Genomic DNA, 20,751 nt, shown 5'->3' on the forward strand with positions numbered 1-20,751 from the left:
GTGGATCTTCGAACGTTGACACGACAAACAGCAGCGAACCCAATCGCGAACTTGCGCGTTTAGCCGAGGCCAAACGAAACGACTGGAAAGAAGCTTCTGTGTCGCGCGTATGCCAGGGTGCGACAGGTTGTGCACGGTTTTGAATAGACGTCTGCGAAGGGATGCCGGAATGTATGGTCTAGGTGTGTCGTTAGAAGTGTCGCAGACGACGGACTTACCATCTGGGGTCACAACGTCGTCTTCCAATTTCAGGGACGTTGACGAATTCCGGACTGTATGAAGTTCAGTGTCGTCACGCTGTTGACTAGCGAGTAAGTCGGCCTCGATGATGAAAGGTTCCGATGTCAACGTGGAAACGACATTGACACGACTCAGAACGTCAGCTGGAACGTTGTCGGTGCCCTTGATGTGCGGAAAGTTGTTGTAAACTCGGAGATGTAGGAAAGGTGTCGAATCTCCCAGTGCGAGTAACAGGATGCCGAGCGATTCGTTGCGTGCACAAGGGGCTTGTGCTCAGTCAAGACGGTGAATGCACGGCCTTCTAGGAAATCGCGAAAATGCTTGATAGCCAGGTAAACAGCGAGTAATCCACCGCCGAACACGCCGTAGCGGGACTGCGCAGGCTTCAGTTTCTTGGAGAAAAAAGCGAGTGGATTCCACGCAGTGTCGATGAATTGCTGCAGAACGGCACCAACGGCGGTGTTTGAAGCGTCGGTCATGATGGCAGTGGGTGCATCCTGGCTTTGGGTGTCTAAGCAGCGTGGCGTCGGCGAGGGCAGACTTCACTCTTGTGAAAGCATCGTGGCCTCTTCAGTCCACTGAAGCACTTGTTTGCGTTTGTTTACCAGGAGAGCGTCTAGCGGAGCCACAAGTCGTGCGCACTCGGGAGTGAATCGGCGGTAGAAATTGACGAATCCAAGAAATTGGCGAAGCTTGGTGAGTGTGGTCGGTTGGGGGAGGTTTTCGATGACGCGAATCATGAACAGCAGTGGTAGAATGCCGTTAGCGTCGACGATATGGCCGACGAACTCGAGTTCGGTTTGACCAAATTCACTCTTGGCGGCGTTGATGACAATTCCTTTACTGGCAAAGCGTGAAAACAACAACCGCAAGTGGTGAAGATGCTGTTCTGCCGAAGAGCTTGCGACGAGAAGGTCGTCAATGTATGCAAAAACGAAAGGCAAACCTCGGGTGACGGAATCGATGAAACGCTGAAAGGATTGGCCCGCGTTCCGTAAACCGAAAGGCATGCGGAGAAATTCGAAAAGACCGAAGGGTGTGGTGATGGCGGTCTTGGGAATGTCTTCTTCAGCGATCCGTAGTTGATGGTAGGCGCGAACGAGATCGATCTTAGAAAAGATCGTCGCACCGTGCAACGCTACCGTGAAGTCCTGAATGCTCGGTAGAGGGTAGCGATCAGGAACCGCGACGTTGTTTAGTGCCCGGTAATCGTCGCATAGGCGCCAGTCGCCCGTCGTATTAGGCGCCATGTGAATTGGTGATGCCCAGTTACTGGAGGAAGGGCGGATGATGCCAAGTTGCAGCATGTGTTCGAACTCGGCGCGAGCGATCTTGAGTTTCTCCGGGGACAAACGCCGGGGTCGGAAATAGACTGGTGGGCCGGAGTTGACGATGTGATTGCACACGTCATGTTGCACCGGTTGCGTCCAGTCCGGCAGGCGCGTCAAAGTGGGAAACTCGCGTAGGAGCGCGGCGAAAGGTTCGTCCAACATGGCAGAAATAGGCGTTATGGGCGATGTGCCTGATGATGGGACGCCGGGAACGGATAGTGGAGTCATGTAGTTGATGAGACGGCGTCGTTGGACGTCGACAAGGAGTCCGTAGTTGTGCAAGAGGTCTGCTCCAATCACTGCACGACGGACGTCTGCAACCAGGAATATCCAGCGGAACGCTCGTCGAAGGCCAAGGTTTAGCATGACGGAGCATGACGAGAAAACTGGAATCCTGGTGCCGTTAACGGCTTGCAAAAACGACACAGGTGTCACTTTTCGGTTGGAGTGCTGGGCGGCGAGAATGCTGACGTCAGCACCTGTGTCGACTAAGAATCGTTGTCCCGTAACTCTGTCCGTCACGTAGAAAAGGCGACTTGTGTGTTGGGCCGGACCACTCGTCGCCGTTAGAGGTTGGCCGGCCTGTTTCCCTGCCAAGCGCAGGGACGCCGACAGTGACAAGCATCGTTTCCAAAACAGCGGTGGTAGTAGCAAACGTCTGCTGTCAAAGGTCGTTGCCAACCTTGAACACCTTTGCTCCGCTGAACGATTGCCAGCTGTCAACAGGCCGCGTCGCCCAATAGGAGTGCGCGTGCGATCCCCTCGTGCGGATTGAGCGTGCATCGAATTTTGCGACACCATCCGCCTTTTGGGCGTCCGCACGTGGGCGGGCTAGGGCGGAACGGACGGGTGGATCGACCATGTACGGGCCCTTAATGTATCATGTCTGCGGTGACGTGTAGTTCTGGTCGCTAAATGTGATGAATGTTCAGATGGGTCAAGGGGCAAATTGTTGGTGTGAAGTAGTTAAAGAATTCAAGTCTGTGATTCTTTCTTCTAAGTTCGAGTAGTTCAAGGTTGTTAATTTCCATAATTTCGGTGAGGGAATCACATGTGGAAATTTAGTTAAATATAAATCTGACCGCTCTTCTCTGAACCCTCTCAAGACTACTGATATTAGTTTTTGTGTATGGGTCCCAAACTATGCAAGCATATTCCAGCTTAGGTCTAATTAGGGAGATGTAGCGTAGCTTTTTAACGTTACATGGGGCTTTCTTAAGTTTGTGCCTTAACAGTCATAGTTTTCTGAAAGCTGAGGCGGAAGTGTTAATGATGTGATCATTCCATGATACTGTATTGTTAAGGGTCACTCCTAGGTATCTATAGCTAGTGACTTCATGAAGAGGCGATGGACCTAACTTATACGTATAAAGTAGGGGTGATTTCTTATGTGTCATTCGCAGTAGTACGCTTTTACCTGTGTTTAGTGTCATTCCCTAGCACCTTCACCATGCAAGGATATTATTTAAACTAGAACATAAACTAGTTTGGACATGGAGAGAAACAATATCTTTAAAGAGCACGCAATCATCGGCAAATAATCGAATCTGAACACCACCTTCAACCATGTTAACAATATCATTAATATGTGATAATATGTGTGATTTTTAATAAGTCGTTACAACTATCCGAGTTACCTTATGACTGGAAGTTTGGAAAGATTGTTCCAGTGCCAAAAGGAGGAGACTCATCGCTGCTTTCTTCCTATCGACCCATTTCTATAATCTGCACATGTTCCAAACTTCTTGAATACATTATCTTTAAACATCTAACAGCTTTTCTTGAGCTTCATGGTTTTCTCGACCCCAGGCAGCATGGATTTCTTAAAGGGTTTTCAACCACTACTCGGCTTTTAGAAACCATTCATGATTTCGCAGCTATTGTGGATGAGCAAGGGCAAATTGATATTATTTTTTTTAGATTTTGAGAAAGCATTTGACCGGGTATCGCACACCAAACTCATGAAAAAATTGAAACCTACACTTAAAAATGAGTCCCTTCTATCTTGGATTCAAGCATACCTTACTTCGAGACGGCAAACTGTAAACATAGACAGAACACATTCACGTTCAAGACCTGTACTATCCGGAATCCCACAGGGGTCAGTGCTTGGGCCCTTATTTTTCTTAATTTTTATCAATATTATTGCACAGGAATTGCCAGTTAAAATAAAATTGTTCGCTGACGATTGCGTTTCATATAAAGAAATCCGTAGTCCCGCTGACCAATCGCTGGTAAATACCTTGCTGTCTACAGTGCAATTATGGTGCAGCACATGGCAAATGAAAATCATTACGAAAAAAAAAAACTGTAGCGATGACCGTGACGCGGAAACGACACCCTTTAAACAATCAGTATTCGATCGATGGGGAAATTTTAGACAGCGTAGTTATCAGCTCGGATTTAAAGTGGAATGAGCACGTGTCATACATAGAAAAGAAAGCCATGCAGAAGCTTGGTTACTTGAGGCGTTGCTTAAGAAATTCACCCCATGAGATAAAGCTACTAGCTTACAAAACTTTCGTCCGCCCGATTCTTGAGTATGGGTCCGTCGTCTGGGATCCACATAGCGATATTAACATAAAAAAAAAGTGCAAAAAATCCAGAGAAAGGCGATAAGATTTGTATTCAATTCCTTCAGCCGGTATGCATCACCAAGTGCTATGCTCGAAACAGCAGAACTAGTTACCCTGCAAAAACGGCGATATAAGGAACGATTAAAGTACATGTATCTGCTCTATGATGGAAAATTAGGCATCGACAAGGACACGTATACCGAGCCTCTCGCTCGTCGATCAACTTGGTCTAGCCGCGCTAAGCAGCTTAAAGATTACTACTGCAAAACAGAAGCCTTTAGAAATTCATATTTTCCCCGAAGCATTAGGGAATGGAATGTACTTCCTGCTGCGGTGGTTGCCTGCGACACAATTGAATCATTCTTAAAGCTGCCTAAAGAAATTGTATAAATTATCAGGGTACATCCCTGCCCTCCTTTCCTTTTTTCTTTTCTTTTCGGCCTGTCCTTTCACATAATTGAACGCACGTGCTTTCTGATGCTTCTGCCACTGCTACACATTTTTACACACTACTACATTGTTTGTCTGATAGGATATATGTTCTGAAATCGTTTGCCACGCGTGGTATACATATATTCTTCTAGTTTAGTTTTTCTGTCTCTTAAGTGTTCGTCAACTTGGCGCTAAGAGCAGTTTACATGTTCTTCTGAAATAATTTCACATTGTTAGCGCTAGATGCTACGTTTTCTAAAATGACACGCTGCTTATATTTTCAAATTCAGTGCTATTTCATTTTGGTCACGCTTCACACCTTGTACTCAATGTATTGTTCGTCATGTATGTAACCACTCCTGCTTAAGGCCTCTAACCAGAGGCTGGCAGTAATCTTGAAATAAATAAATAAATAAGTAAATAAATAAATAAATAAATAAATATAGAACAAAAAAGAGCACAGAGCACACTGCGCTGGGGAACACCCGATGTTACCGGAAGGCAGCCCGATTTTTCACCATGTATCTCAGCGAGTTGTTTCCTGTTAGACAAGTAAGCAGAAATCCAAGAGATAAACATCTGAGGGATTCCTGCATTTTCAAGTTCTAGAATTAGTTTATCATGAGGGACCGTATTTAATGCATTACGGGAGTCAAGGAAAATTATGTCTAATTGTCCGTTCTTGTCATATACTGCTAAAGAAGTGTTTGAATCTAAAGCACACAAGATACGTTAAAACTAAGAAAACGAGACAAATACGTTACGTACATCATTTCACAATTTAAGAATCTACGCGTATCAGCGACACACTTCATATTCTTCTTTTTTTAGGGCCACGTGAGATTGGAACCGTCTCGACTAGCTTATAATACAACAGCGTGCAACGGATGAATTTCTGGAGCTTCTGCAAATTCCGTGACACCTACCCTTTAGTTCGTACATTTTGATAAGATTGCAAGCGTACATATCATATATAATGTGCCCCATATTCTTGGTAATGTGGTCTCTTTTACTGGCGCCTTCATTACTATATTTTTCTAGCCCAGAATCTTGTTTACGCCTATGTTATTTATTTTTTTATTTATTTATTTATTTATACACTTAGCAGCCCCGAACGGCTATCGTAGGAGTGAGGAGTACAAAAAATAGAGATTGCAAAGAAAGAAAAAAAAAATAAAGACACGCAGTTTCGTCCGAAAAGGCAAGCATTGATTGCAATAACAAATTAGTGGACAGCTACACAAAGTAGAGATAGTAGTTTTATCCACCGTATAAACAAGCAAACAAAGGCACATTACCTAAACTAGGAAGCATGTTGTCACGCGTGCACAAGCAAACGTGAACACATCTGACTCGACGACAGCGGAAAGGCCCTTTCAAAACGCTGTCGTGGGGAAACACGTCAGCAGCCGTGAGAGAAGTGACGACATTCGCGCTGTCTATCGCTTCAAAGAAAAGTGAGCGTCACCCGTGTACTTAGATTTAGGTGCACGTTAAAGAACCTCAGGTGGTCGAAATTTCCGGAGTCCTCCACTACGGCGTGCCTCATAATCAGAAAGTGGTTTTGGCACGTAAAACCCCATAATTTTTCTTTAAAGTGAGCTCCGATAAGACATAGCACGCACAAAGCTACGAGCATCCGGCGCACCTAGACTCGGTCCATAACGCAGATCACTCTTAAGTTATAGCCGGGCGACCGCGCGCCGCTGCCACATGCACAGTTGCAGCCGGAGTAGAACCCTCCCTCCTCCCTCCCTCTTAACCCCACCCCCCTCCCGGTGCCTCACAACGTTGGGTGTCTCAAGCATGACGGGAGACAGCGCGCTTCCTGCCCGCTTTCGTCGTTTTCGAGCAGACGAGATTGAGCAGCGATTGTCAGCTCCCTTCGGGAGCCACGCCTTCACTCCCACAGACAACGCAGGGCGCGCGGTGACGGTGTTATTGCCCTTTGACTTTATGCGGAACATCACGGCGCCGGCGGAAACGCGCTTGGAGTGTCCATATAATTTCTATCGCAATAAAATCAAGCACAAAGCAAAACAAGACGAAATAAAAATCAGTAATTAACAATATCCAAGAGGAATTCAGCAGGCGATGACGCTCGAACATGAACGGGTAAAAGATTCCACAGATCGATAGTGCGACAAAAAAAAAACTAAACGACTTGGTGCAGTGTTGAAAATCATACAGATTCAATTCATGATTGTGTCTGGTCGATGTACAGTCTTGGTGAAAAGCTCCGTAGCCGCCGGGACCGTGCCCGGAGCACACCCGCTCTGCGGTCACGGCGCTGCCATCAACGGCGCTCGCAGGCGCTTGCTGGTTGCGGGGATAAAAGAGAGTGAGAACGAACATCGCTCTCCCTTTACTGCTGTCGTACGCTCAGTGATCATAAAGTTGCCCGTCAGCTAGCATGCCATTCAGCTGCGCTTCTACCTTTCGGGCTTCCGCCGCGCGAATGCCCTGTGGAACAGAAAGGTCTGCCACCAAGGTGATGCCCCCAGGTTCCATAGCCTACTGTTTGGTACCGCGAAGCTTAACCGCACGACCGGGCTGTTCTGGCGAGATAAAGTCTTGGGTTTAACATGCGATAGCAGTTGTAATGGGAACCAACCTCAGCGTTGCCCCAACCACAGACCAAAAATTTTGAAATTGATATCGCTGCATGTTATGAAGTAGCTCTCCGATTTTTCGGGCTAAAAACATTCTATGCACAAAAGCCAAACCCAAGATGTGGGCTGGGCGACGCGTCACAGATGGCGCAAGAAGCTTTGGAACGCTTCGTCAGGAGCACGAACATATCGGGAAAACGCTCCTGACGAAGCGCCACGTCCCCAGGATCACCGCTGGATGGATGGATGTTATGAGCGTCCCCTTTGGAACGGGGCTGTGGGTTGCGCCACCAAGCTCTTGATATTATACTGCTTAATGTCTTACCTAGGTTAAACAATGAAAAAAAAAACACAATGAACGACCACGCCCAAATTTTCTGATCCCCTATTGCGGAACTGCGCTTTTGTACGTCTCCGACTTTTGTCGTTTCCCTACTTTTCTTCCACCAATCCTCCAATCGCCTCTTACTAATGCCTATTGCGGACATGTTTGCTTTACCACTGTTCCCGCTGAACCCAAGGGCTTCAACGAGGCCAGTGGTGCTAAATCGACCGCTGGGTAGACGTCTTCACATTCTAATAAAACACGCTCCGTCGTTTCCCTAGCTTTACCGCAGCAAGCACATGCTTCTTCTTCCTTCTTGTAAAAAAAAAATACTTCTTGACCGGCATTCGAAGTTGGGGCCTGAGGATCACGAGCCTAGCATCTTACCACTGCACCCCGCCAAACATGCCTCTCTAACACGTGGAGCGCCCTCAATGTGGGCAAGATATGCAAAGGGGCTTGCGGAAGAGCTCACTATTTCTCGCCGCATCCCAGCATGGCAGCAAGAACGATGTTCCTTCTCGCTCTCTTTTATCCCCGCAACCAGCGAGCGTCTGCGAGAGCCGTTGATGGCAGCGCCGCGATAGCGGAGCGTGGCTGCTTCAGGCACGGTCGCTATGGCTACGGAACTTTTCACCGAGACTGTACGTACAGCGAGTGTGATGTAGCTTCTGAGTAGAGTAAATCGTGGAGAGCTAGAGTACGGAAAAACTTCAACAATTCGAAGTGACAACGGGAAGAGAGAGTGGCACGCTGAATATTTCGAACATGGGAACAAGGTGAAAAATACATGTAGCGACGACAAATGAAGCATAAAGTTTTCTTCTGGGTAGATTCGATTTTGTCGCTATCAGATTTTTTGTCTGGGTTCTGCCGACCGAGCCATACTCGAGTACTGAACACATGAACTAGTGTTTTATAAGTGAGGAGCCTTCTGTTAAGGGGGGATGAAAGTAGGGTACGTTTCAGTTATCCTATCTTTCTAAGCGCATCTTCGCACATCTATTCAGTGTTATGTGACCAAGAGAGAGCCATCGAGAATGTCAGAACAACATATTTGTAGCGCGGCACATGTTCAAGTGGAGAACCCTTAGACGAATAAAAAAATTGTTTAGTAAACCACATAGAAGCAGTTTTTTGCAAGTTAATTTGCATGTACCAAGTGACATAGCGTGAGCGCAATTATGTAAATGATTCATTAAATATGTCGCGATCATTAGCAGCTTTAATAGTGTGGTACAGAACACCGTCTTCTACGTGTAGCAGTTCTCCCCTGATTTTGTTTTGTTCAACTTTCAGCCAAAAGTATTCTGCCCGTTGCAAGTATTGTTGGTCATCCTTATATTACTTTTTATTTTAGATTCAAAACACCGCTCCCGTAATAAAGCTGAGTTGACAGTATCAGAAAAAATTCTCAGTTCCGCCGGAAGGACGCAGCACCGATTGCGATAGCTAATTAGTAGATTGCTCTACGAAGTAAGGATACTAGTTCTATCGGCCGTATAAACTTCTAGACATTCGCTTACTAAGTTAACAATGATAGAATGCGTAAGCGTGACTCAACGAGGAAGTAGAAAGAAGCACACATACCGAGACAGCACTGTCTCTGTGTGTCTGCTTCTTTCTACGTCCTTGTTCAGTGGCGCTTACACGTTCTATAATAGATTCAAACCAACTAGCCTGTCAACGTGTTTTAAATAAATTAACTAGCACGGTGTCATGCGCGCACAGGTGAACATGAACACACCTCGCTCGATGACAGCTGAAAGTGTCTCTGAAAACGCTGGAGTTAGCAATCGCTGCAGAAGCCGCGAGCTAACGGACTTCCGTGCATATGGCGCTTCGACGCGTACGAAACGTCGAAAGCACAGCACATACGAAGCTACCGGCATTACGCGCACTCCAGGGGCATAGCCAGGGAGGGGGGAGGCTTATGGGGCTTCACTGCCCCCCCCGAAAATTTTTCGTGCTGTCCATGCACTGCCGACCAAAGCAACCCCCGGCGCCGGAAATCATTCTGGATTTTGTTTAGAACGTATTTTTCACGCTCGAAAAACCATTTCAACGCGAAAATTGCGAACTCGGGCTGGATTTCGCGGCAATGCCCATGCACCGGGAGTCACGTAACGCAAGCAGCCCCATCAGAGCACGAAGTTTCAAGGACGTTTTGATGGCGAACGGGCTCGCTGCGCCATCTTGCGGAGGCCGCGGAATCTACACTCTATTATGGAATCTACGGAGCGCGTGAATGTCAATTCCGAAACTTTATGGGTATAAAGTTCTCATAAACTTTTGATGTGAAAGGTGCATTGATATTTCCAAACGTGTGCTTTAAATTTTTAATTGCTGAACTGCAATTGAAAACTATGGTGCCTGCTGTCGTCTCGTGCGGACGCCATCCTCTCGGTAAGCGCGGAGACTATCTTACATTCCCTCATCTTTTAAAATGTTTAATACTTGCAAGCATTTCTCTCGCAAACCATACTTAGTTCAAGGGAATTTTCCATGACTCAATAATTTCTCTTGTCGTATTCGAGTGCTGATTGCCATGTTATCGGTTGTTAACGAAACTTTTTCTCAAGTCTCTAAATTTACTAAGGCAGCTTTTTGCGTGCGTACCAAGGCCACCCAAGTTTATATCTCCTTCCGTTTCTCTACCGCGGGTGCGCTTTAGAACCACGGCGCTACAATTTTGCTTCAGTAATTTTCCTTTTCTTTTCTTTTCTCTTCCCTTAAACTCGTTCTCTTAACTACTACACGCGGAAACAAAGCAACAGCGCTCGCATTCGATCCCATACATGAAAAAAAAAATATTTACATATATATAGAGAGAGAGAATTATCAGTCATAGCACTCGTAGTACAGCCCTCTGGGCCGTTCACCTTTCGAAATTAGTTTTATTAGGGTTATTATAATTACACAAAGGTATTTCGCTCTCGTGAGCAGCAGTCCTTGGGAATTACCCGGGCTAGCTTCCCACGCCAAGCGTGCCGTGCTCGCACCTGCTTAAGTTTTTCCTAGTCTCTAGAGCCGCTCGAGTTCCCTCTCATCGACGGGCGGCCATCTTTTCCAAGAAAGTATGCCTTCCAACCACCATCGACCATCGCGGACAACATCAGTCTTTTTCCACGTAAGTACGAGGCTCTGGACAGGAGCTATGGCGCTTCAATGTAACCTGGGGCCTGACGGACCAACCGACTGAGCTATCTCTCCGGGCAACATCCAAGGGTCACAAGTTCATATCGCCAGTTCTCTTTCTTTTTTGTTCTCTTCCTTTTTCCCCTTTTTTTGTCTGTTTTCTTCTAGTTTATCACTATACTAAGGAAATGCATATCTTCACCATCACCGTCCACACGGGGACCCTCTTAAAAAAAAACTTCTCCTTTATTATGTATGGCCACTGATGTGCAGGTCATAAACTACCAGGTTTCTCCAGTTGAGTGCCATCTGTGCGGTTTAACCTAGCTCAGATTGATCGACCTTGACTGATCGAAGAAGGCACCACAGTAGGTTAAATGACGCGTACAACTCCTGCGGTGGCGAAGAGGTGGAGTATCCGCCTCGCGTGCAAGAGTAACGTGGTTCGAATCCCAGTGCCGCGCAATCTTGCATCGGAAAAAATTCAAACCCCAGCCCTCAGTCCCCAGCAGCCGCGAAGCAATTGACCAACGCGGCGGTCACATCTGTGACGCAGCAGAGGGTGCTAAGAATCCCTGGCTCCTTACAGGCCGCCATTGGAATCTGAACCTGGCAACGTTTAACGTTAGAACGTTAGAACGTTAGGGTAGTAAATGGGATATAATAGGGCTCAGTGAAGTTAGGAGGACAAAAGAAGCATACATAGTGCTAAAAAACGGGCACGTCCTGTGCTACCGGGGCTTAGCGAAGAGACGAGTACTAGGAGTCGGATTCCTGATTAATAAGGATATAGCTGGTAACATACAGTAATTATATAGCATTAACGAGAGGGTGGTGGCAGGTCTTGTTGTGAAACTTAATAGGAGGTACAGATTGAAGGTCGTACAGGTCTACGCCCCTACATCCAGTCATGATGACCAGGAAGTCGAAAGCTTTTATGAAGACGTGGAATCGGCGATGGGTAAAGTCAAAACAAAATACACATACTGGTGGGCGACTTCAATGCCAGGGTAGGCAAGAAGCATGTTGGAGACAAGTCAATGGGGGAAGCCGGGGAGAGTTATTAGTAGAGTTTGCAGAACAGAATAATATGCGCATAATGAATACCTTCTTCCGCAAGCGGGTAATCCGAAAGTGTACGTGGAGGAGCCCGAATGGCGAGACTAGAAATGAAATAGACCTCATACTCTGCACTAACCCTGGCATCATACAAGATGTGGACGTGCTCGGCAAGGTGCGCTGCATAGGATGGTAAGAACTCGAATTAGCCTTGACTTGAGGAGGGAACGGAAGAAACTGGTACATAAGAAACCAATCAATGAGTTAGCGGTAAGAGGGAAACTAGAGGAATTCCGGATCAAGCTACAGAACAGGTATTCGGCTTTAACCCAGGAAGAGGACCATAGTGTTGAAGCAATCAACGACAATCTTATGGGCATCATTAAGGAGTGCGCAATAGAAGTCGGTGGTAACGCCGTTAAACAGGAAACCAGTAAGCTATCGCAGGAGACGAAAGATCTGATCAAGAAACGCCAATGTATGAAAGCCTCTAACCCTACAGCTAGAATAGAACTGGCAGAACTTTCTAAGTTAATCAACAAGCGTAAGACAGCTGACATAAGGAAATATAATATGGATAGAATTTAACATGCTCTCAGGAACGGAGCAAGCCTAAAAGCAGTGCAGAAGAAACTAGGAATAGGCAAGAATCATATGTATGCGTTAAGAGACAAAGCCGGCAATATCATTAATAATATGGATGAGATAGTTCAAGTGGCTGAGGAGTTCTACAGAGATTTATACAGTACCAGTAGCACCGACGATGATAATGTGAGAGAGAATAGTCTAGAGGAATTTGAAATCCCACAAGTAACGCCAGAAGAAGCAAAGAACGCATTGGGAGCTATGCAAAGGGGGAAGGCAGCTGGGGAGGATCAGGTAACAGCAGATTTGTTGAAGCATGGTGGGAACATTGTTCTAGAAAGACTGGCTACCCTATATGCACAATGCCTCATGACCTCGAGCGTACCGGTATCTTGGAAGAACGCTAACATAATCCTAATCCATAAGAAAGGGGACGCCAAAGACTTGAAAAGTTATGGACCGATCAGCTTACTGTCCGTTGTCTACAAAGTATTTACAAAGGTAATCGTAAATAGAATCAGGAACACCTTAGACTTCTGTCAACCAAAGGCCCAGGCAGGATTCTGTAAAGGCTACTCAACAATAGACCATATCAATCAGGTGATAGAGAAATATGCGGAATATAACCAACCCTCTTATATAGCTTTCATTGATTACGAAAAAGCATTTGATTCAGTCGAAACCTCAGCTGTCATGGAGGCATTACCGAAACAGCGTGTAGACTAGCCATATGTAAAAATACTGAAAAATATCTATAGCGGCTCCACAGCCACCATAGTCCTCCATAAAGAAAGCAACAAAATCCCAATAAAGAAAGGCGTCGGACAGGGAGATACGATCTCTCCAATGCTATTCACAGCATGTTTACAGGAGGTATTCAGAGACCTGGAGTGGGAAGAATAGGGGATAAAAGTTGATGGAGAATACCTTAGCAACTTGCGATTCGCTGATGATCTTGCTTTGCTTAGTAACTCAGGAGACCAATTGCAATGCATGCTCACTGACCTCGAGAGGCATAGCAGAAGGGTGGGTCTGAAAATTAATCTACAGAAAACTGAAGTAATCTTTAACAGTCTCGGAAGAGAACAGCAGTTTACGATAGGTAGCGAGTCACTGGAAGTGGTAAGGGAATACATCTACTTAGGGCAGGTAGTGACGGCGGATCCGGATCATGAGACAGAAATAATCAGAAGAATAAGAGTGGACTGGGGTGCGTTTGGCAGGCATTCTCAAATCAGACAAATCAAATCAAATCAAACAGCAGGTTGCCCCTATGCCTCAAGAGAAAAGTGTATAGCAGCTGTGTCTTAGCAATACTACGTACGGGGCAGAAACCTAGAGCTTTACGTAGAGGGTTCTGCTTAAATTGTGGACGACGCAACGAGCTATGGAAAGAAGAATGATAGGTGTAACGTTAAGGGATAAGAAAAGAGCAGATTGGGTGAGGGAAAAAACGCGTGTTAATGACATCTTAGTTGAAATCAAGAAAAAGGAATGGGCGTGGGCAGTACAACTAACGAAGAGGGAAGATAATCGATGGTCATTAAGGGTTACGGACTGGATTGCAGGGGAAGGGAAGCGTAGCAGGGGGCGGCAGAAAGCTAGGTGGGCGGATGACATTAAGAAGTTTGCAGGGACAACATGGCCACAATTAGTACATGACCAGGGTAGTTGGAGAAGTATGGGAGAGGCCTTTGCCCTGCAGTAGGCGTAACCAGGCTGATGATGATGATGACGATGATGATGATTATGAAATATTTGACGCCAAAGGTTCTTTAACTTTTCCAAAGTCGTACATCGGGCCATACAACGAATCAAGCCAAATCAACACACTATCAGACAAGTTGAAAAAGCCCGCAGCGAGGCCCAATGAGACGAAGCGTTGTTGTTGTTCATTTGTGCCGTCATGTCACATAAAAAATATCAACATTTTTTTTTTACCTGCGCCAAAGCATCCAGTGAAAGCACTAAAGCCAGCCAAGGTAACTACGTTTTTATTTATTTTTCCTACTTTGACATTTAATCGCGAGGACACATTGAGCCTCTGCAATTTCCTTGTTCTCGCTCCCCTACTCGCGGGCTGCCAGAGCCAGCCAGAGGGCAAGCGTTTTTCTCGTGTTGCCCCGACCACCGCGCGGCGCACTTCGGTGCGCGTTCGGTTTGCTCTGGCCGAGTGCATTTTGACCTGGCGGAGTTTTGGACGCTTTCTAGATAGCAGACGAGAAGAAGAAATAATGGTCGCTCGCCGCTATCACTGTGGGGACTCGACGGATTGCACCGCGTTCGCTTGAGTGCAACCTCACCAGAAAGTCTTGTCTCGCCGGTGTAGGATACCGAGCAGTATGCGCATGCTTCTTGGTGGACCAAGCGTCTCGTGTTTTCTTCGATATTCTTCTAATATTTATTTATTTATTTATGGTACCCTCAAGGCCCTAAGGCATTACAGAGGGGAGTGGGAAAACGGGAAGTATAAGAATGAAGTACATAAAATAAACAATGCAGCGTGTTAGTAATTCCTAATTATACAATACTATGTAATATCTTGCCCAATATTTGTAGTACGACAGACAATGTAAACAAAGTAGCATCTTGATAATTCCTGTTAGTACAATGTTAACCAGTGTCGTCCTTAGTCGCTTGTAAGTACGGCAAGTAAATAAAATAACATGTCAATAATTCCTAATTATACAATGTTAGCTAATGCCTTACGAAACAGTTTGTTGTCGACAATAGATACAATTTTACAGGAAAGGTGGTTCCACTGCCGTTATGATCTGGGAAAGAAAGATTGACTGAAAGTGTTAGTGTTGCCAGTTTGAAGTCCGACCTTATGGCGATGATCGATGCGGCTCGATAGGTAATGAGGTTGAGAAATGAAGTTACTGTGAAGGGAGGAATTGTAATAAAATTTGTGAAACAGCGTCAAACGTGCTATTGTTCTACGAGATGCAAGTGATGGAAGAGATAGATTGTCCTTCATTGATGTTACGCTAGCGGTACGGTTATAATTTGAAAATATGAATCGGACTGAGTTATTTTGGACAAGCTTGAGTGAAGAAATAAGGTTTTCATGGTATGGGTCCCACACAGCTGCAGCGTATTCTAATTTAGGACGCACTAATGACTGGTAAAGTAGTAATTTTAAGGATGGTGGTGCTTTGGAAAATTTGTGGCGTAAGTAACCGAGCATGCTATTAGCTTTACTTATTATGTACTCAGTGGGAATGTTCCAGGTTAGTTTTGCTGTTATATGAACTCCTAACTATTTGTATGAGTTAACGGGTTCTAGAGGAATATTATTTAGATAGTAAGTAGGAAGAGTACTGGTGTTCCTCTGCACGCGCATAACCTTATATTTTTTAATATTAAGTTCCATAAGCCAAGTGTTACACCAATCAATCACATAGTCCAAGTCAGACTGAAGAGCGTTAGTGTCGTCGTTAGTAATTATTTCACGATATATCACGCAATCGTCAGCAAACAAGTGAACGTGAGATGTCAATGAAGAAGGTAGGTCATTAACATAAATCAGGGATAGTAGGGGCCCTAGTACTGATCCCTGAGGCACACCAGAACGAACCTCAGTCAATGATCAATCATAATTATTCGCAGTAACAAATTGATGACGCTTAGTAAGGAAACACTCAATCCATTTCAGCAGGTTACTGTCCAGGTTTAAAAGACTCCGCTTGAATAGCAGCATTTTGTGGCAAACCTTGTCGAATGCTTTGCTAAAGTCTAAAAATACACAGCCGGCACAAGAGGCGTGATCTAAAATACAGTGTAATCTATGAGTGAAAGATATTAGTTGGGTTTCACATGAGAATGTTTTGCGAAAACCATGTTGAGCAGAGGTGAAAAATGAGTTCGAGTCAAGAAAGTTAACGAGATTAGTAAATATAACATGTTCAAGAAATTTGCAACTGGTGCTGGTAAGCGAAATCGGGTGGTAATTCAGGGGTGAGCTTTTGTTACCAGATTTATGCAACGGAACCACCTTGCCTATTTTCCATTGAGCAGGCAGAGTTGAAGTGTTTATTGATTGCTGGAAAATATTAGCAAGTATTACAGAACTGTATGCGTTAGTGTTTTTCAAAAATTTACTATTAATGGTATCATAACCGGGAGCTGAGTTTAAAGGCAAATCATCAATCAGCCTAGCAATACCTGTAAAGTCAACAGCAATGGCTTGCATAATGCGATTTTTTTTATTTGCTCATACTGTAGGCCTGTCGGCCGTTACAGGGTGGGTCAAAGCAGCACTTCAATTAGTATAATACATGGCATTACAATAATACATTAGCACAAAAACAAAAGTCAATAGCAGTATTTCGGGAATTAGTACAGTACATGACTAAGGCATTACATGAATATTGTTTTAATAGGTGAACATAAGCGAATAAAGAAGATACATAAGCGAAATATTCTGCACATACTAAGATCAATATGACTATAAATGCAGTGTTAATAAAAGAGGTTATATACCCCCCTCAAAAAAAGAAAAAAAAAGGAAAGGGTGAGCAAGTATGCGTGCGTACATCTTTCAATGTTGCTTTAAGGTTTTCTCAAATTCTTCCTCACTGATGCTTTCTTGCGTTAACACCGGCAATTCATTCCATTCTTTAATGGTTCTTGGGAAGAAGGAAAATGCGTAAGCGTTAATGTGCACCTGAGATATTTGAAAAGTATTATATTTGCTTTTCCGTTGTGTTCTACGTTGTCTTTCTATCAAGAAGTGTTCGCTGTTGATGTTGAATGTGTTTTTTGTGAGAAGAAAAAAGAACTTTAACCTAGCTATGCGCCCGCGTTCAGCGAGCGTAAGCAAGTTCAGCAAATCGAGCATTTCGGAGGCTGAATCTGTGCGAGAATAGCGCGATAGAATAAACCTAGCTGCTCGACGTTGAACTCTTTCCAGTCTCTCAATTAACCCTGACTGATAAGGGTCCCAGATTATGCTGGCATATTCTAACGTCGGTCGAACGTACGTTAAATAAGCTGTTAGTTTTACTGACTATGAGGCTAACCGCAATTTCCATCGCAAGAACCAAAGCTTCTTCTCCGCAGTTTGGCATATTTTTGTAACATGGTTCGACCAGCTTAAATTCGCAGATATATGTATGCCTAAGTATTTCAGCACGTCAACCGTGGAAAGCACCGAAGAATTCACTGTGTAATTAAAGTCAAAAATATGATTTATTTTGTTCGTTACGCGCAATACAACAGTTTTACTCTCATTTATTTTCATTTTCCATTTGTCACACCATTTTCTATAGCCCTAAGAGCGTCACTGAGCGATTTCTGATCTTCAGTGCTATTAATTTCTTTGTATAGTAAGCAATCATCGGCAAAAAGTCGCACCGTGATTCCTTCGTGAATTGCAAAGGAAATGTCATTAATATATACTAAAAATAGTACAGGACCTAAGACAGACCCCTGTGGGATATCAGAGGTTACGTTCAACGGCTTTGATTTAGTGTGTTCCACTTCTACGTATTGGGTTCTGCCCCGGAGGTACACGGTTATCCATTTTACTATTTTCGCGTTTATTCCCTTATTAGTCAGTTTCACAATCGATTCTGCATGCACCACTCTGTCGAATGCTTTCGACAGATCAAGACAGATGGCATCTATCTGTTTCTTATTGTTTAATGCGCTGGCAAAGTCATGGATTGTTCCAAGAAGCTGCGTTATTGTGGAAAGGCGCTGTCGGAATCCGTGTTGGTTGGGAAAGAATTAGTTCGCATTTTTGATGTACGTGTAAATTGACTTGGCTACAACATGTTCTAGGAGCTTGCAGCAAACGCAGGTCAGCGATATTGGACGATAATTTTCAATTAGCTGGCTATCTCCAGATTTGTGCACAGGTATAACCTTTGCCGTAAGCCAGTCGTCAGGGGCTCAGCCTTCCGCAAGTGATGCGTCAAACATAATTTTTAAGTAATGCGCAACCCATTCCGCATACCTGCGAAGAACTGCGTTGGGTATGTCATCGGGGCCTACCGATTTTTTCACGTCAATGTCTAGTAGAACTACAATTCCCTCATATGAGACTTCATCGTCTGGCATCTCTTCCGAGCTAAACGATGGGGAGAGTATGGATTCAGTACTGTATTGTGATGGAGCAGAAAACACAGACTGGAAGAACTCGTTGTAAACAGAAGCAATCACTGCAGGATCAGTAACTACAGTGTTGCCAATTACAATGCTATGCGACTCCTTGTCCTTTTTTGACACGTGACGCCAAAATTTATCGGGAGACGACCTCATGAAATCTGTCAGTGTTTCTGTGTAATATTTACTTTTGGCTTCAGTGATCATAGAACGCAGTTGTGCAGACAACTCAGTTATTTTGGCATGGTCTTTTGTTACTTTCCGTCTCTGGCGGCTTATTCGACGTTTTAGTTGGATGATGTCCCTTTTGATCCAAGGGTTCCGTTTAGTTTTCTTTCTTTTACGAACCGGCACAAATTTGCTAATACAATGGAAAATAATATGCTTGAACGATTGCCACATGGTATTGATATCACTTTGAGAATCAAAATTGTCCAGTGCAAATGACAAGTAGTCAATGATACTTGTGTCATCAGCTTCCAAAAAATTTGGAACATATGTAACCGCCTCTTTATATTTTGTCTTTGCCTCGTTATGTGCTATCTGAACGAAGACAACTTCATGGTCTGAGATACCCTCCTCAACCGACACTTCAAACTGGTCGAAGCGCCCCTCAAGGAATACCAGATCCAGGATAGATGGACTTTCCCCTGAATTTCGCGTACTTTGACGAACAATTTGTGAAAGGTCATGGGTGAATGCAATGTCAAGGAGCAAATCGCAGTGTTCCCGCAATTCTGTTGCGAATGTGTGCCAGTTAATTGCAGGTAAATTGAAGTCACCGGTTAGGAGTAGTCGGCAGTGACGCTTTTTGTTTGCTTCTAAGTAACTCTGTATCGACTCTAAGAATGAAAGAGGTGAGTTTGGGGGTCGGTAAATTATACCGAGAAGGACTCGTGACGTTCCAATATTCATTTCACACCAAAGACTTTCGTGTCCTGGTATACCGTTTAGTGTTTTGAATTCAATGTTTTCTTTCATTATTATTGCAACGCCGCCTCCTCGAGACTGTCGATCCCGACGTACTATCTTGTATCCGGGAGGTATTATCTCATTATCTTGAATCTCTGAACGCAACCATGTCTCTGTGATCGTGACAACGTCCGGATCATAATTCCCTAAAATGCACTCTAAGCCTGTATAGTCTTATTCAAGATACTTCTGGCATTAAAGTTAACTAGACGAAATTCATGATGCCGTCTCTTTTTCGGTCAGTCCTCGCTTACAGCTGATAAAGTACTCGTATTGCGCCTGAGCTTGACTCGACGATTTTTTTCGTCGTCCCAAGTGTACATATCACCATCGATGAACATTTTATCATAGTCAAGACGCACGCGCTGTCCTTGTTTTCGTTCATCCTGTGCAGAATTCCAAAGAAGCTTGCGTTTGGTAACTGTTTCCTTGCTGTAGTTATCAGCAATGGATATGCCAGTTCCGTTGAGGTTTTTACAGTTTTTGTATACTTTTGACTTTTCTCTGGAATCGTAAAGCTTTAGAATAACAGGTCGCGGGTGTTTTCTCTGCCGTTTCCCGATCCTATGTACTCGTTCAACTGTGTGCAGAGTTACGTTCAGCTGTTTGTCAAATAAATCGGTAAGCACTTTTGTAGATAGTTCTTCTGCTGTTTCTTTTTCGCCCTCCGGAATTCCGAAAACCATGAGGTTATTTCGTCTGCTTCTGTCTTCCAATGACACAAGCCTATCGTGCAGCGTTTTTACAGACGCGTTCAGGGTTTTGTTTGTCTTAGTCAACTCAGCTGTCACTTTGGCTTGGTCCCTGACAGCATGCACCGTCTTCTCAACTTGTTTTATTCTCTCGCTCAAGGCGGCTAAATCCGTTTCGATGGCTTGTTGCCCGTCAAGCAGTTCTTTCAAGAGCGTTGTTGTGTTCGGACCTGGATTCGTCTCAATGTCACCAGATAACAACAGACACAGAGAAGCGAATGACAAAGCACTTTTGGGCACGGCAGCACTACAATGAAGCGATTGTCATTCTCGTAACCATAATACGAATAGAAACCAACCTGTTCAAGGAACAGAAGACGAGTTACAGGTGACATGGCTTCTGCGGTGCCACCGTGCCCACTGATGCAGGCTCCTGAATCCGCTGCCTTTATAGGACAGGACGAAGTGTCGCTGACACCCTCGGCACCAGAGATAGTTGTAGTGTTCTGTGTGTGGTATATCAATGTTCGTTGAAGTGGAAAAATTATTTGCAAATGATTCACTGAGAATGTTTGCGCCAGCTTCACTTGGAATAACTTCACCTGACTCATCTTTCAAGGTGATCGAGTTATCAGAAGACGGGCTAATGACGCGCAAAAACTTTCGGATATCGGTCGT

General features: G+C 44.7%; 1 protein-coding gene across 1 annotated transcript in view; it reads right to left on the reverse strand.

The window, feature by feature from the left end:
* The window catches only part of LOC126524727 (uncharacterized), a 170,503-nt gene extending 168,566 nt beyond the window's left edge, over positions 1–1,937 (reverse strand). Inside the window, exon 1 of the mRNA XM_072286987.1 lies at positions 1,370–1,937. Coding sequence (XP_072143088.1) covers positions 1,370–1,937 — 568 coding nt within the window. The remainder of the gene's footprint in view (positions 1–1,369) is intronic.
* Positions 1,938–20,751: the final 18,814 nt, after the last annotated feature.

The sequence above is a fragment of the Dermacentor andersoni genome, chromosome 3, assembly GCF_023375885.2.
Source record: "Dermacentor andersoni chromosome 3, qqDerAnde1_hic_scaffold, whole genome shotgun sequence".
Classification (NCBI taxonomy): domain Eukaryota; kingdom Metazoa; phylum Arthropoda; class Arachnida; order Ixodida; family Ixodidae; genus Dermacentor; species Dermacentor andersoni.